Here is a 17,191-nt window from a genome sequence, read left to right as displayed (position 1 = left end):
TCATTTCAACATTTTATTCCTCACTCTTAAAACTTACATTCAAAAAACAGTCCTGTGAGATACTAAATATCATATAAATGTCAAATAACAAAGAAAGAAAAATATTAGGTTTTGAACATTCCTATTTGCCCCTGATACAGGAAAACTAACATACAGAACCATTAGCATTTACATAAGAATTTGCATATAAAAGATCAATGACATCAGTCACAAGATGTGGCATATAAGATATAACTATTCACCAAAAAATCATATTATCACAAACCACCTTCAGGAGCAAGACTGTACTGGTGAAGATATTCAGCCAACAATGTGGTATACAGCTTGACAGAAAGTTTGCCAGGTATGGTAGCCATCTTCTCCAAAAACATGATGGCTTGCTCACTGTGACCCACAAACAAGTACTCAAATTCTTCAGGGTCAGCACAAACTGGCTCCTCTGGGGTGAGGTACCCATCCAATGATCCCTGAAAGATGTGTGTCATTAATAATTATCTACAAAGAAATGCTTTGATGCAAGAGACATCCTTTCCACAATGAATTAAACTGACACACATTGAACAACCAAACACACCCCTAACCCATTACTAAATGCTACCCCACCAGACATACACTTATCTGAAACTAAACTAGTTACACTTTCTATCCTCTGGACATTACCTATTCTTACAACACTTCTAACAAATTTAACATGAAGACCCTTCAGGCCTATGAAGCAATTATCATAATTAAGACACCAAATACTTAAGGCAACTACATGCAACCCGACAACATGGGGGCCACTATTCATTTGTTTCTGACACTCACTCACTACAACAGGAGAGAGACAATTAGGTATAAAAAAAAATAAAACACATTAAGGGATATTGAAAGGAACTCTTAATTATTTTCTCTATTCTTATCCACATAATATAAAAACTTATTGGCATTCTTTTAAAAAACTTCTTCCTGTATATCCACACAGCTGACTACTTTTTTTTTCATAAACCACCCTCTTCATAGTATACCACATTTCTTAAAAATTTCCAAATTCTGACTGCTCTCATACCCTACTTCTATTTCTCAGAATATGTCTCAAATGCTACAACCTACAAGCCACTGTACTGTTACATCTTCCCTACCAAAAACACAATCTTCTTAATTGTATAAGAAAAAATGAAATGCAAGATTCAAAATATTCAAAATACTTAGAATAATGACTTACTTCTTTAATGATGGGACTGTTGTTTGGTTTGTAGTCTGTACACAATCTGATTACCAGCTCTGTTGTACCGTCTGCAACATGACTCAGTAGAAATGACCCATATCGCAAAACATTTGCTTTGGCCTCTTCTAAATCTAAAGTTGATATGTACCTATGGAAAACTGTAGCTGTAAGTCACATTTCATCATCCCAGTCAATTTTTTCAAATGATAATGTAAATAAAGTGTCCAACATTGACAATCTTTACTAATAATTGATTTGAATGATTAACTTTCTTTATCTATACAACACTGTATCCATGCATTGATTAAGTCCATGCAAATGATTAAGTTCAAATCTTTACAAAGTGGGAAATGGAAATACCATGCTCTACCTAGTATATAACGGATTCCATGAAAAATCTGAAATGTGGTCTGGCCTTAGGGTGGCAGAATGAGTTCTGTAGCTGTCATAGAAATAACAATCACCACCAACATTCTTTTTAAACCACTTGCAATATGTAAAATTCTGACTTACCAGAATGGAACCAAAGGCATTTGCAAAACTCTTAATATTTGCACACTGTACACTGGAGTACACAATCATAAGGAACTAAAAAAAAAATAATAAATTCTATATGTTTCTCACCACAATATACTCAAAATTGTGTAATTTCATGAAAGCTCTTGGACTAGCTAACTTTTCTTGCCAAAATCAATAAGGCACTAACAGGGACATAAAATCAATGCTTTACCAGTTAAATCAATATGGCTGTTCCCTTTCAGCTTCCATAAAAAAAAAAGGTCATACCTAAGAGCAGCAACATAGTCTTTCTTGTCATCAATGAGGATGGCTAGATGGTGGTGGTGAAGCTTGTGTTTTGCTGCTAGGGCCAGAGCATGGTCATAGTAGCCTGCACTGCGGCACACACGCACACCAAGTTCTACATCACAATCAACAGCACCATCCTTACTCTGAGCAGTGTGAAATATAAAAATAAACAGCGACCTGAAAATTTATTTTCTGAGGAAAGATTGGATTCTGCACACAAAGAAAAGCTGCTTTAAAATAATAACTTTACAAATTACAAGATACAGGGGTGAAGAGTTTAAGTACTTGAGTGGTATAAATGGTAAGACAGAATGGATGCTACGATGCCAGAAGGAGTTTTACAAACACTTACACTGCTAAAGTTTTAAGTATAATCATTAAATAAAAATATATTACACAAAACAAGGTTAAGAGTATAAGAGAGTTGGATGAATGGAATAATATAACTCAAGGTACAGTTAATGGAAACAGCATACAGATATCTACAAAGATGTATGACAATGAAAAATGGCAATTAGTCAAAAAGGTTACTGGTTATGTAAACAAAAATGGAGATAGAGATCAACAAATCAAAAACTAGTATACAGAGATTGTAAGTCCATCTGCAGAGAATGACTGGAATTATATTATATATATAGAGAGAGATCAATGGAAATGTGAAGGGTCAAAACTGTGAAACCAATGCCATGACTAGTAAATATACAGTAACATTAAAGGTCACAGCATGTAAATAGGGATTTATACTACCTATACTGCTGTGTTATGAGACATATCACATTGCTGGAGACAGACTGATGGACAGGCCAAATAAATGCATTTATGAAATAAAAAGTGGAAAATTTGGTTTGAAGATAATCTCAAAAGAAATATTCTGTTTTGGATAATGGTTACTGGACATCTTTATACGAAACTGGAGTACAGGGAGGGACTTCAAGATCAAATATCCATATAGAGATACACTGTTGATCTACTTCTATGCAAATCTCTAGATCCCTTACGTTTTCCCTGTCACACATTTGTGGATATCTACACAATATCCTACAAACAACAGTTATCCAACTATCCATATATATGCAAACAAATCTAAATCATGTATATATTTCAATACTTTAGGGCATTACAATGAACAAAAAACTGCTTAGTGCAAAACTGACATCAAAGTCACTGAATATGATTTTCAGTCACAAGCTTAAAAAAACAATATCATGTAACTTTATTCAACACTATGGATATACCCCAAAAAACAAAAATATTAGGTATTCATATATTCTTATTTCCAAAGTCATCCTTACCATGATGAATTCATCCAATTGCTGTGTATCTCGCAGGCGGGTGTAGCAGTTCAGTAAGAGACTGGTGTGGTCAGCTGTGGCTGACCCAGATCGATGCAATGCTTGTAAGTAAGTCGTTAAGTTGTGAATATGCTGAGTGTCCAAGTACTACAAAACAAAGAAAAGAAGAAATTAATTCCAACTAATAAACTGAAAAACCACATGTGGAATTCCCTATACCATGACTCCTTTCCTTGTGCAACAATCTGTCTTTGGAGGGAAGAATAATCCTGTTTTTAAACTTCTTTCCAAAAGAAAAAAACTAGCTTAAAAGCTGGAAATCTTTTAAGGGTATCTTCTTCAGAATACACTGTTTTGCAGCACAGTTGTTTCAATCTAAAAGGAAACTATAGTTCCTTTAAAATGCAGTCACTGATACTCCCATATACGTTACAGAGGGCCCTTAGACAGTAACAGTTCAAAAAGTGACATTTTGCAACAGTGACATTCAAGAATTGCCATACACTTTCCTCCAATGCCACTTAGGCCTTGCACTAACAACTGAATTTCAAAAATTAATCACTTATCTATCATATTGAATATTCTTTTACATTAATTCTTTTTCATGATAATGTCAAAGCAAAATAATACTAGACTGCTATCTCAGATGCACTGGAGATATTGTTTTGAATCATATCCCACCTGTTAATGGTCACCTTGTGAACATCGAGTTTGTATGTGTACCGTAATGGCTTTCAGTCAAAATACCTTTTAAAATGATGTCAAAGCAAACTAACAGTAGATTCCTATCTTATTTATACAAAAAAAATCATTTGGAATAATATTCCATCTGCTGACATACACCTTGTGGAAAACATCAGTAAAATTCTTAATGTGCCTTATGAGTAACTGCCTCACTTGAAAATATTGAAACATAATATACAGTACCATGAAACAGTAATAACACATGTATCAAACAGATTACTACAAACTGAAATGGATAAACTTCAACATCATTTATAAAATCTTCATATGAGGTTAGAATTCAATTCGACATGTACTTGTTGCAAGAAATTTTCTCAACTAATTGTATTAGGACACACTCAAGCAAATCTGAGTCATACATGATGCTCAAGCTACTCTCCTTGCACTCATGATGCTCAATTACTTTTAGTTTTTCAGCAATGCTGAGTTGTTTTCTAAATCTCTTAGTATGAGCAAAACTGCCATGATTTAATGCAAAATGACATACCCAGGAATAAGACATTAACATATACATGGCTACTTACCTTTCTTATGACATATGAGGGCTCAAGATGGGGGATAGTTTTGATGTACTGGTCCATGGCAGCAGGGTGGTTTCCCTTACTATAGAGCCAGTCGCCGTACTGTCGCAAAATCTCTGCCACTTCTTCCTGGTCACAGCACTGGGTCTTGGCCAGACTAAAAGTATATTATGAAAAAAAAATTTTCATGTCTTTATGGGAAACATCTTTTCAATAACCATGATCAATACCTATTCAGGCATCAAATCTATATGAATAACTATGTACTCTAATCTGGACAAAATTTGTACCATTCTAATTACAGGTTAAGTATCCCTTATCAGAAATGCCTGGGACCAGAAGTGTTTTGGATTTTTGTTTTTTTTTTTCTGGATCTTGGAATATTTGAATTTTCATGATGATACATCTTGGGGATGGGACCCTAGTCTAAACATAAAATCCGTTAATGTTTCATATATGCCTTAAAATTTCAGTTTCCATGTCACTTTTATGTCCCAAGGAAAACAAGGCTGCAAATAGCCAAATGGTACTGAAGACACTGATTCCTAACTATGTTCTGCAAATAACCATTGTACAACAATGTGCTTCCTAAAGATGAGGCATGCAGCATGTTTCACAGGAACTTGATTCTTTATACCGATAAAATGTTCACCGACATATACATATAACTGCAATAGTCTACTACTCTTGGGTCTTAAAAACTGTGTTGACCCTATATACATAAAAAACACCAAAACACCTCCAGGGCAGTGATATACATGATCCTAAAAGACTTAACTCTCATATGCTTGATAGCAGTGTACGCACAACAGGCAATGTGGCATCAAGAGCAGCAAAGGCATCATTCATGCAACAAGTCCAAAGAGAAGGCATGGTCACACTTGGGTTACTGAGGGATCCAAGTAGTTCCAGTGACTCATCACTTATTTGGATTGCTATTTATAGCCAGAAAACAAAGTCTACAATGTGCACAAAATTCAACTTGTAGGATAACAAAGTCTACAATGTGCACAGAATTCAACTTGTACGAAATTTAAGTGTTTAGACTGACACCAGCAGCAACCTGCTATGCAAGCATCAATGCGTGCCCACAGCACCAAGAGAGTTAAGGGGTAAAATATTTCCTTCCGAACAATCATCTGAATTTTTTCTATTTCTAGTAGTAGCATCCTTCTTGGATGGTGGAGTACACAATAACTGTACAAATTGAAAGTTTTACTATTAAGCCCTTACAAAAGAAATTTTATTACTATGAAATGGTACAGTATAAGAAAGTTCTCAAGAGTCAATATGTCGAAAGTGATCACAGGGAGGCAATGGATGGATGGCTGACAAAGATATGGATAATAAACATTGGAAAACTGATGGAAAAGTTGTAATACCTTAAGCTCAAGTAAACTAATACAACTTGAAATTATATATGAGAATGTGTAAAGAAATAACTAACCTGTAGTACAAAACTACATACATTACATTCCATGGCTCAATTCTGACTATAATCCGTCTCAAAGCAAAAAAATCTACACAACCTAACACATTATAATCCTATAATGTCTATGGACACATCTAGTGAGGTCTGTTCTTGTGACAATAATAGCAGTTACCTCTAAGCAGCTAATCCATATATTTCAAAACATTACAGCATTCATACTGTTACACCTCTAGCTTACCTGATAGCGATATCAAACTGGTTCTTCTTAAAAAGGAGTTGGAATTTACTGTGAAGATCTTTTTCAGACATTAGGATCAATGAGGGTTCCGTGGTAACCAAGTAGAGGCCTCCCCACTCTCCCACAACCCCAGCCAACCCTCGTACTCGGGTACTTAAGGCCACTAATTTATTGGTAAGATCGTAAACTGTGATACTTCTTTCACTGGCTCTGCAGACAAAATAAGGCATTTAGGAAAGGTACAAGGTTAAACATCTTAAAATTGTTGGAAAAGCATCCATGGCAGCTAAGAAATCTAACAATGAATATGGAATTTCAGAGATAAATGAGCAGAATTTGGATGGTCAATTAGGGTCAGGACAATTATGTATAATGTCTATTGAAAGGAAAGTGTGGCTAAGATGGGAAGAAATATACGCATGGATTTCTTATGAAAAATTATGAGAGAAAAGCTAATCAGATCTTTGCAAGCACAGGGCATGAAAAAGAAAATGGGGATGCCAATATTGAAAGTGAAGAAATGGCTTGGGCAAATCCAACAGTCAGGTTAAGTGCAACTGATCAGGAAGTCTGGAAGTGGTTTTACACCAGTCACTGCATGAACAGATTCTGCAATCAAAATCTATACCAGTAAAATTTCAAATACTCATCCATCATTTCCTGTGTAACAGCAGTGTCAAAAACTGATGAAAAAAGGCCTAATTTGCTCTCATCCACTCTCTTGCTGTCATTTATAATGCACCAAAATCTTAATTACCTATCTACAAACATGTCCAACAGACCTTTTTGTGGTTTACCCAGACTTCCCAGTTTATGAAGAACTTAATTTAGCCCATTAACTGCAAGTCACTTCTTGTATATCACATTATTCCAATTCACTCTAACCCAAGCATGCCTCACACTTTCCTGCATGTTCACACCCAGATCAGTCATCTTTCCATTTCATCCTCAGTCTTCATCTTCTCCTTGTTCCTGCCACTTCTGCCAAGTAAATCCTCCTCAACAGAATCTTCTCACTTTTTTCCATATGTCCAAACCATTTCAGCACACCTTCCTCAACTCTCTCAAACATACCCTTCTTACTACTGCACCTTACTCTTACCTTATCATTTCTTATTTGGTTGACCCTCCTCACACCACATATTGTCCTCAAGCATTTCAATCCCAACTCATCCACCCTCTTCCATTCTTTTTTATCTTGGGTAAACACCTTGCATCCATACAACACCAATCAGGATACTATACCATAAAACACACCCTTGCCCTTACAGACAGCAAACTTTCTTTGCAAACATTCCTCAATGCACCCAGGACCTTTGCCCTCTCATCCAGCCTAACATTATTTCAGCTCCCATGGGTCCATCCAGTAACATGTCCACTCCCAGATATCTAAAACACTCCACTTCCACCATGTTAAGTTAACTACATTAAAAGGAAAACTTCAAACATGCTATCTCTCTCCACTGTTAAACTTAAATACCTTAATTCTATTAACATTAATTGCACAATAAAAACATCTCCCCTCTACACTATTTGATATTATCTCTCATCTAAATTTATGACTCACCTGTTGGTCTGTACTCCCTTATCAGTGGCTGCAACAATAAGGTATCCTCTAAACCATGCAACCATGGACTTCTCTCCCTCAAATACATAACAAGATCCTCTACTGTCAGTCGTGTAACTGTATATGGCCTGGAAAAAAAAATGAAAAACTTTTCTACAATTAGTCAGGAATAAACTTTAAGTAAAAACCCTCTTATGTCTTGCTTATACATCACTGGACTATCTCACAATACTTTTACAGAAACACATTGGTCATTAACATAAATGGCTGATTAATTCTTTATTGACTATGGCCACAGAGATTTTCCTTATTACCTAAGCCTATCACTGGCTGTATACTTTCCCAAGAGGAATCATTTTCCTGAAACAACTGAAACAATATTGTAAGTAGGAAGAGTTTATTCCCTCAACTGGGTGCTACTGTGTATTGCCCAAACTTCTTATGCATAATATGGTCGATATCCACAAGCTTCAAAACCTACCTAATGCTTAACATCGTCATGCTAAGCATCCAATTTAATTATTCAGCTTTCTCTTTTGATGTGTAAATCACAATTCTTCACAAATTCATTTGGACCCAAAGCCTAACTTGACCTCTGATGCAAGTCATCAGTCCTCATCTTAAACTCCCTACTTTTGGGTAGAATACTCTTCTACATTCCTCACTTTCTGATTCCCTCAGTTAAAATCAACTCAATTTCCATTCTTTTATTTTCAAGAGAAAATACAACCAATCCACAACATAGGTGCATGCATTTGAATGTTATCAGTTACATCTGCATTCTAAACATAATTTGCATAGTTTAACAACCTTCGTCTGTTCCTAGCACTACCTTGCTAACACAGAAAGAGACAATCAAGTATGAAGAAAAAATAAAAGCTTTCCATTACTCAGCTCTAGCACAATGAAACATTACTTTTCTTTAGGTCGATGCTGAGTGGGCCACAACTTTGTTCGAACTGATGAGGTCATCTGGGGATTTAGGTAGAGACCTTAAAGCTGTTTCATATCTATATTGGGCCTGGACTGATGACCATGTTCTACAGTGGACAGTTGTCTCAAGAACGGTTGTCTGAATGTTGGTGGAGCCTAACCATATACTGAGGGTCTAGCTTTCCTAACAGGGAAAGATTGCTTTGCATCTGTCCAAAGGCTGCTGAGTGGGGAAAACATGAGAGATGTGAGACTGACTACAAACTGATTAAGGTGGAGAAACCATTACATATCTGGTCATAAATATAAATAGAATGATGAAATCAAAGAAGTGCTGCATAAATACACATCATAAAAATACACAGGGTTCTTAAGAACCTTTTGCTGAAGAATAATGGATGATGGTTAATACATCTAAATATTAATCTATCTATACCTCTAATGTCCATTCCCTTTACGAACTCCCTCAATGGGGTGGCCACAGCAAAAGTCTCCATAACCGGTGAACTTCAGCGCCACTTCTTAGCCTTTAATGTCTCACCCTTAACAGGCCACTGGCAAAGGAAAACTCTTAACACAGAGTTTCTAGAGGCTTCTACCTAATTCCTACCGAATACTTCAACCTAAAGTGTCTACCTAATGCTCCTTCCTAATGTTCCAACAACCTACTACTTCAACTTAATGGTCCTGCCTAATGTTCCTACCTCTAACTTCTACCTGATGTTTCTAGCTAATGCTCATGCCTTATGTTCCTATCTATGACTTCTATCTCCTACTAATACCATTTTACTAAAGGGCAGGGATAATACAAAGCACTAACCGCAGGAAAATCTAATTACAAAGAATGAGAGATGGAGAGATTGTGTGTTTGTGGGAAGAATGTCAGCAGTCCACATGTGGGTGAAGCAGAAAGAAAAGAATGCTTTGTAGGTCAGACTAAGTGAAACATGACAATTATTGAAGTGCTGACTAATTATGTAGCTGCCACTAACCCTCCCCATACCCAGGTGGGTAGTGGCTGCTTACCATTTACTACCTATTGAATACAATAATTTCAAAAAAGCAATCACTGAATGCTTTACAGTACCTCCCAAAATTTAAGAACTAATTCATCAACAGTACAGCACTTACATCAGGTCTAGCTACCAGGAAATGGTGCTCATGCCGACCATCAGCCAACGTTGCACAGCCGGGCTGGCATCCCACTGAGTCAAGATCCACCTATCAACAAAGAAAAAAAGAAAAACATCAGCTGTGCAATAATTCAACCAAAAAATCTTAAGAGATTAGTAGTTATGTGATGGCGACTTACTTTGGTATCATCAACCTATACATCAAAAGCTTACTCCTGCTTTACAGCAGGGTAGCTCTGAGGACCCCCATTCACACAACAAGATCTCTGTGTATTTCCATATATTCTTCAACTAAGAAGCCCCTCTTACATATAATCTTAGTCATTTAAACAAACCCTTTTAATAAATCAAGAATTCAAAAGTTACTTACAGTGGTTTCCTTGTCTCTAACAGTACAGTTGACACAATAAATATTAGTTTGAGAGGTCACAAAAAGATGGGTTGAGCGTGTAGTGTGACGAATATGCAGAGAAGTGATGCCACTTGAGACTGTCAACAAAACTCTGTGTTTACTACCTCGTTCACGGGTCACTTCACCTGTAAAGAATCAAAGTCAATAGCATTACTGCACATGAAAATGAACCCATTAAACAGAGTCATGTATATCTGTCTCATGATACCTTAAAAACTTTAGAAAAGGAATATACAATATCACATGATCTGCTGGGAGGAGAGAAGATATTATATGGCAGAAAGGGTGAGTGACAAATCAAAAATCTATTTGGATGTGACTTTCCCTTTACACTTAAAAGATTTAATGGATCTATGATCTAAAACAAAGTTCCAAGAGGGTCATATTTTGCTTCAAAATGGAAATACAATACATAATTACAATGCAAAGATGCCTTAAAAATATGCATCTGTTTTTAAATATATACTCGCTAACCTTGAGCAACATAATACCAACCTCTGTACAACATGATTGCACCATCAGAAAACCCCACAGCCATCATTGATAAAATGGGATGAACAGCTACAGCAGTAACCTTAGGCACCTTCACACCCTGTTGGTGCCCTGAATTTGACTTAGACCCAGCATGAACTGGCCTTGGGTCAGGGCACAGTGTTCGAAGACACAGAGGATGACCTTGAACATCGGGTTTATCTGGTGCCCAAACTTTGATCTCTGAGGGACCATCATTGCCATCCTTAAAAAATATATAAGCAACAAATAACACAAATTATAGAAAAACAAAAAACATGAAAAAGTGGAATTAATCTTTATATACACAGTTGGATCTTACATTATATGATTTCAGAGAATAGTTTTTGTTGATGAGGTACTCTAAATAATACCCAATTTATTTCTTACAACAGAGCAATATTCATTAATATAGTCAATCCAGAAAAAAATGCAAAATTTTAGTTAATACAGATCATAGAATACATTAATGCAATGTCCAATGGTGCACTTTCACAACATCGTCAATACACTTATATCAATTTCACTCTAGACAAATAATCTTTTTCTTCAACCTCATTAAAAACATCATTACTTCTTCCTTGACAAGTGCATCTCATTACACCTTCGACACCACTTCCTTTGACTTTACAATTACACGTAAGATCAGGTCAAAGGCCAGGGTTGGAATGCAAATTGTAAAAATTAAAAATATGAAAGTAAGCAAAATCAATATATTTCTGCTATGAAGGCTGACATAATAAGAGAGGCTTGCAAGTATACCACACAGGAATTTCTGAAGACAAATTTGCTTGCCTATAATTTGTCATGCCTTTTTTTTACTGCTTACTTGGTTCTGTCATTTTTTTATGTGTAAAACTTTGCACTGACATATCAAACTTCTTTTGCCACTTGTTAACTTGATCTATCAATACGTCTGTACCAGGTTGCAGTTGTAGACATTCATTTTCTGATGAAAATTTCTCTCCTTAGTGTCACCTGTGATTTTGGATACCTTACAACACAGCTTACTAAAAATTACTTTACTATGTATCAAGAAAACAGCTGGTCCTAAAACTGATTCCAGCAGCACTTTACTTGTTACATAAACCCATCTTGAGGTTTGACCTTCCAGCATCATTTTTGTTAATAAATTTGTCGATCATTCCCATCTTGAGGTTTCACCTTCCAGCATCATTTTTGTTAATAAATTTGTCGATCATTTTTCTACAAGTACAAAACCATCAATACTACATGACTTAACCACAAATCTATGATCACTATGCAGTTTTAAGAAAAGCTGTATATGAGACTGAATAACTCATCAAATACCTAGCAAAACTACTAAGTATCCAAAGAATTTCTACATATGCAAAGAGACAAAAAAATCTGAGAAAAGCCTCTTTGAATATGAATACAATACATATCACAGAATTTCACAAATACAGTAGATTACTTACAGCAACAGTGATGATGACACTAGTATGATCAAAAGCAGTTATTGAGTTCACCGGTTTATTATGTGCTTGAAAGGAATTCAGTTTCAGCTGCCGTGTGAGGCTATGAACCCATCCGTGTGTATCCCCGATGTACACATGGCCACGACCTGCTGCTGTACAAGTCACTTCTGCTTCCTGAAAGATAACTCAAGTTGCAGATTATTCACACTGACATTATTCTATATACCAAACATTTAGTAGATCAGATGATCATAGTTTTGTGTCAGCTGTCTATAAAGTTATCTTGTGTTGGAACTTGACTTGTACTTTTATAATAAATCAATATTTCAACAGGATTTCCTATTCAAAAATCTAACCATTTCTGACATGAAAGTAGATACAAGTATAATGTCATACAGAAAAAATATAAAATAAAATCCAGAAAGTCTGGGACCTAGATACTGCAGGATCTTTGTTTTTCCAGATTTCTGAGGTTTCAAAAATTTAAGTTGCAATGCTTCGAGTATATTTGAGCAGAACTATCAACCAACATGAGTTACAATGGGAAAGAAGTGAAGTGGAGTGCTTTAGTTCAAGGGAGTGGACATGGTAGCAGATGTAATTATGGGAGCCAGAATGAATCACAAAGTGAGAAAGGGGTCAGATTTACTATATGCCTTGCAGAATGTGTAGGGGAGGTAACTGTCTGTGAGGGAAACGATGGGTATGTGTAATGATAAAATAGTCCTTGCTGAATTTTAAGGGTGCATGTCTTGTGCCCTTGATGAAATAGAGCAGATGAGGGTGGATGTGTTGGAAATGAAATACCGAAAGGCAACAGATTATGTAGGAATAGTTGATGGCATAAGGAATAACAGTGAGAGAGATCTGTGTCAGTAAGCAGAGTATGACTGAGAAAGCTAACAAAAGTGCTGAAATGGTTCGGAGATATGGAAAGGATGAGGGACAATAAATGACTAAGAGAACACACAAATAAAAAATGAAGACAGCATGGGGAAGGGGAGACCAAAAAGGAGATGGAAAGATGAGTTAAAAGCATGCACAGGCTAGAGAAATTTGAGCAATGTGACATGGAGTGATGTGTTGTTAATGGTCTGAACGAGGACACATGAAATGGTCAGGACAAACTACATAATATTTCATGGGGCTTGGTTGTGGATGGGGACTCTTTTTTTCAATGCATTATACATGAAAGCTGGAAAGTGGATGAGAGCAAATGAAGCCATTCTTCTGTTCCTGACACTACTTCACTAACACAGGACTTGGTGAAGACAAAAAAAAAAAAAAAAAAAAATCATTGCAGCAATAAATCAATTCAATCATTATACTGCATTTTTCTCAATCTATCTACTTAGCTTAATGGGTAAGGATTAGTTATCAAATTCTAATAAAAAGGCTTACTTTCTGAAATAAGTCTAAAGTAATTCATATGGCCATTTATGTGGTTTTAGTTCATTCACAGCAAGAAAAAATATATCTCTAGTTTGATCTTTATAATTCTTGATATTTCTGCTTATCATATTCAGTTATAACAGCTTTACAGAAATCCATGAAAACTTAGCTTACCTTTACCACTTCAGCTACCTTTCCACCATCAACACCAGCCTTAACATCGAAGAAGTTAAACCTCCTCCACTGTAATCAAAAACACACATACAGTAAAATACTGTTATTCAAAAATCTCAGAAAAATCCAAAGCAACTATTCTTAATTTAAACCACAACAGGTATCATGCAGATACATTCCTAAGATCCTCCTATTTTGCATCATACTCATGCTGATGTGCAATCTACATCCACAGTACAAGAGATAACTCCATCACACAAGAAACTTTATGCAAAATTCTTGACTTTGAGCAACATTCACCTCACCTCTTTTGACTCCTGACTCAATTCTCTACTATTTACCATAACAAGGATTTGAAAATGCCTCAGACCATATAGCGCTAACTCACAATCAACTACCAAGGGTGTCCTGCCCTTTATACAGCACATCAGCAGACAACTGGTTTAAGTATTTTTGTATGTTAAAAGTGTGACAAGAAATGTATCATTCATCATACTTTTTATCAGTACAACAAAGTACGGTAATCCTATGATCAATGTAGATATTACTTTAAGGACACATCTATGTACTAAGTTTATGAAAACATTATAAAGTGTTAGCACAAACCCATCAAACTCCTACTCCCTCATATATGAATAATACTCGTTCCACATCTCTAAGGATTCTAGAGATGTGTATGCTGTTTCATAATGACACTTACTGCATGGTTCTTGCTGATGTTCAGCAATATTCATTGGCATTCGCAGTTTAGAGAGACCCGCAAAAAACAACTAAGAAATAACTGCAACATATTCCGACAATAATTGCCATATATTCTCTCATAATCCTGTCAACTTTGCATTTCTCAATAAATGCAACGAATTTCACCTTTCAGAAGAGTCAGGAAAGCTATCAACAAAGTGGCCCAGGAAAATAATCAACTACTGTGTCTTCTCTTTTGGACTATTCAAACTTTTACCTTGAACAACCCAACAGTTTCTCTCATATGTATAACCTTTACTACTACCACAATATTCGGTAACATTTATTAAATATACTACTCTAAATCAAGCTCTGTAACTGTTACTGTAATCTCTGAACACTAAAGTAACATGGCAAAACAAAGTCTAATGCTGATCGAAATGCGGAACTAAATCAAACCTTTATATGAAAATGTTGATATGTAACATGTATCACGACCACTGAGCACAACTGTAAGAACCTTAAGGGTAAAGGCATCCCACTTAAATATGATCACCTGACCACTGTCATTATGGCTGAAGATCATACACCATTATCTTCTTAAATCAATTTCACATTATTACAAATGCCGCCACTGGAAGAAGTCTATCGATCATTAAGTATTCTAGTTCTCACTCAACAATAACTAATTTCCTTAGGTCACTAATGCGCAAATCAGTACTTCAATCATGCACTCAACTGGTGTTCTGAGCAATTAAGTTACTGTTTACATTCAATGACGAGATCGTTTCTACGCTGATTTGGACGCAAAACTAAATTCCCTACTCTGAATATTCCTAAATAGATAAAAGAAGTTATCGTTATCAGCTTACCTGAAGTAGTGCCGCCATGGAAGTGACAGTCAGGAGAAAAACTAACAAGTGACAAGTGCTTCACACATACCATCACCGCCGCCCCTCGCCAGCTGACCCACGTTCTCTGCCCGCAAACCTGCCTTGATTTTCTTTCTAAAATGGATGAGTAACTCATGTAAATGTCTACCGAGTCGCTTTAAAGATCATATAAAAAGTAATAATGACTGATTACTTCCTCTCTCCCCTTTCCCTCTCTTTGAAGATCTATTTCTTATAAATGTATAACATGAAATAGAAAAGTTGCAGGACTTGTTGAAGAGCTTGAAACTTTACACAATTTATCGGTCTATCATCTCAGTCTTCTCCAGTTATTTTTCTTTTTTTTGAACTTATAACAAAGTGAAAGATGAACTCTGTGCATCATAATAACAGTTTTTCGATAACTCATCTTGAAAAATTCACTCCTGGATTATAGATTATTGAATTGTGATTGAACAGACTACTTACTAGTCAAAATCACCGATGCAATCTACTTCTACCTTTTCATTCAAATGTAAATGTTTGATAAAATCATGCAACACAGTAGATCAATATGTAAAATGGCCCTGGGAGCCCAGGGAAATAATTAACCCTAATTTTCGGTCATGTAGCACAGTCGATGTGAGTGGGAGAGAAAGTGCTTATAACTGAATCATGTCACTAGAAAGGGATCAAGGATTCATGACCCCTTCCAGATCCAGCAAAATTATATCCGACATGAGTAAACAAAGTTGACCTACTTCATATGACTGAGCCCTTGAAGAAAAAATTATTTGGCTTGATCTGTTCCCCATTTTAGAAAACTGTTACAACAGGGGATAAAAATGCAATCCCTTGCACCCAGCAGGACATACAAAAGGTGATGTCCTTTCTTTTTTTTACAATTACTCCAACTGTTATATCAAAGTAGCACCAGAAACAAACAATACCCTTATAATCACATCTACTCTCTAGCCATATCATGAACTGAAACAGGAACTTCCTATCCACAACAGGCAGCACATAATCCCACATACCAATGATCCAATTTACTCTTCTATATGCACACTTCTCATCCTCATCCTTCCATCATCTCAGTTTCCCAACATTTCAGACATATAGATCCTCTTATTCAGTCTTTCTTCTCTCATCTTCATATGTCTGAGCCATTCCAGCACACCCTGATTGGCTCTCTCCTCCAAGGCAGACTGTGCTCACAACCTCATATCTCTCCTACACTCATTCCTATGGTAATCAACCCCCCCCCTTCAGATATTTCATTTCTAACATGCCTGACATGAACTTTCTTTTGTATTCAAGACTCAAAACTCAACACTGATGGAACTATCATAGCTTGAAATATAACAATTTTTGCCTTAAACACTAACCATTCCTTCCACACTCCTTTATGCATGCAGAACCTTTGGCCTGTAACCCATTCTAAAATCTACATCAGCCTACACGATTCTATCTGCTGACATGTCTATAACCAGAAGCTTAAAGAACTTCCTTTCCTCTAAATCCTCCTTATTCAGCTTTACTCAAACAACCCTCTCATCTCTCTGCTGCACTTAGCTATTCTTTTTTCATTTATTCTCAACTATCTCCATTACACTCTCCCAAACTCTGCCACCAGCCTCTGAAGTTTCTTTCTGGTGTCTGCTAACAGATCTATGTCACTACAAAGAGCAACAGATAAACCTTCAATACCTCTAGCACAGCAAACCCTAGACTTGCCCCTACCCCAAAGACTCTTGCATTTACCTTCATAATCACCCTCATTCATAAAAAGAATGAGCAACCAGAGTAATGTCAAATAGCCCCAACTTTACTGAGA

The 17,191-nt window shown here is 36.2% G+C and overlaps 1 protein-coding gene across 4 annotated transcripts in view; it reads right to left on the bottom strand.

The window, feature by feature from the left end:
* Vps11 (vacuolar protein sorting 11) overlaps positions 1–15,502 on the bottom strand; it is a 29,332-nt gene extending 13,830 nt beyond the window's left edge. For 2 of the 4 annotated variants that reach the window (XM_071666504.1, XM_071666506.1), the window contains exons 1-13: positions 15,355–15,502; positions 13,802–13,870; positions 12,236–12,409; positions 10,782–11,022; positions 10,245–10,411; positions 9,873–9,962; positions 7,809–7,936; positions 6,242–6,451; positions 4,575–4,728; positions 3,307–3,453; positions 1,994–2,157; positions 1,205–1,355; positions 266–467 (exon numbers count right to left, since the gene is read on the bottom strand). In XM_071666504.1, coding sequence (XP_071522605.1) covers positions 266–467; positions 1,205–1,355; positions 1,994–2,157; positions 3,307–3,453; positions 4,575–4,728; positions 6,242–6,451; positions 7,809–7,936; positions 9,873–9,962; positions 10,245–10,411; positions 10,782–11,022; positions 12,236–12,409; positions 13,802–13,870; positions 15,355–15,372 — 1,915 coding nt within the window. In that variant the 5' untranslated portion in view covers positions 15,373–15,502. The remainder of the gene's footprint in view (positions 1–265; positions 468–1,204; positions 1,356–1,993; positions 2,158–3,306; positions 3,454–4,574; positions 4,729–6,241; positions 6,452–7,808; positions 7,937–9,872; positions 9,963–10,244; positions 10,412–10,781; positions 11,023–12,235; positions 12,410–13,801; positions 13,871–15,354) is intronic. The other 2 variants (XM_071666507.1, XM_071666505.1) reach the window with 2 other exon arrangements.
* Between the last annotated feature and the right edge of the window lie 1,689 nt (positions 15,503–17,191).

Source organism: Panulirus ornatus, chromosome 11 (assembly GCF_036320965.1).
Source record: "Panulirus ornatus isolate Po-2019 chromosome 11, ASM3632096v1, whole genome shotgun sequence".
NCBI classification, from domain to species: Eukaryota; Metazoa; Arthropoda; class Malacostraca; order Decapoda; family Palinuridae; genus Panulirus; species Panulirus ornatus.
This window is presented reverse-complemented; position numbering and strand designations above follow the sequence as displayed.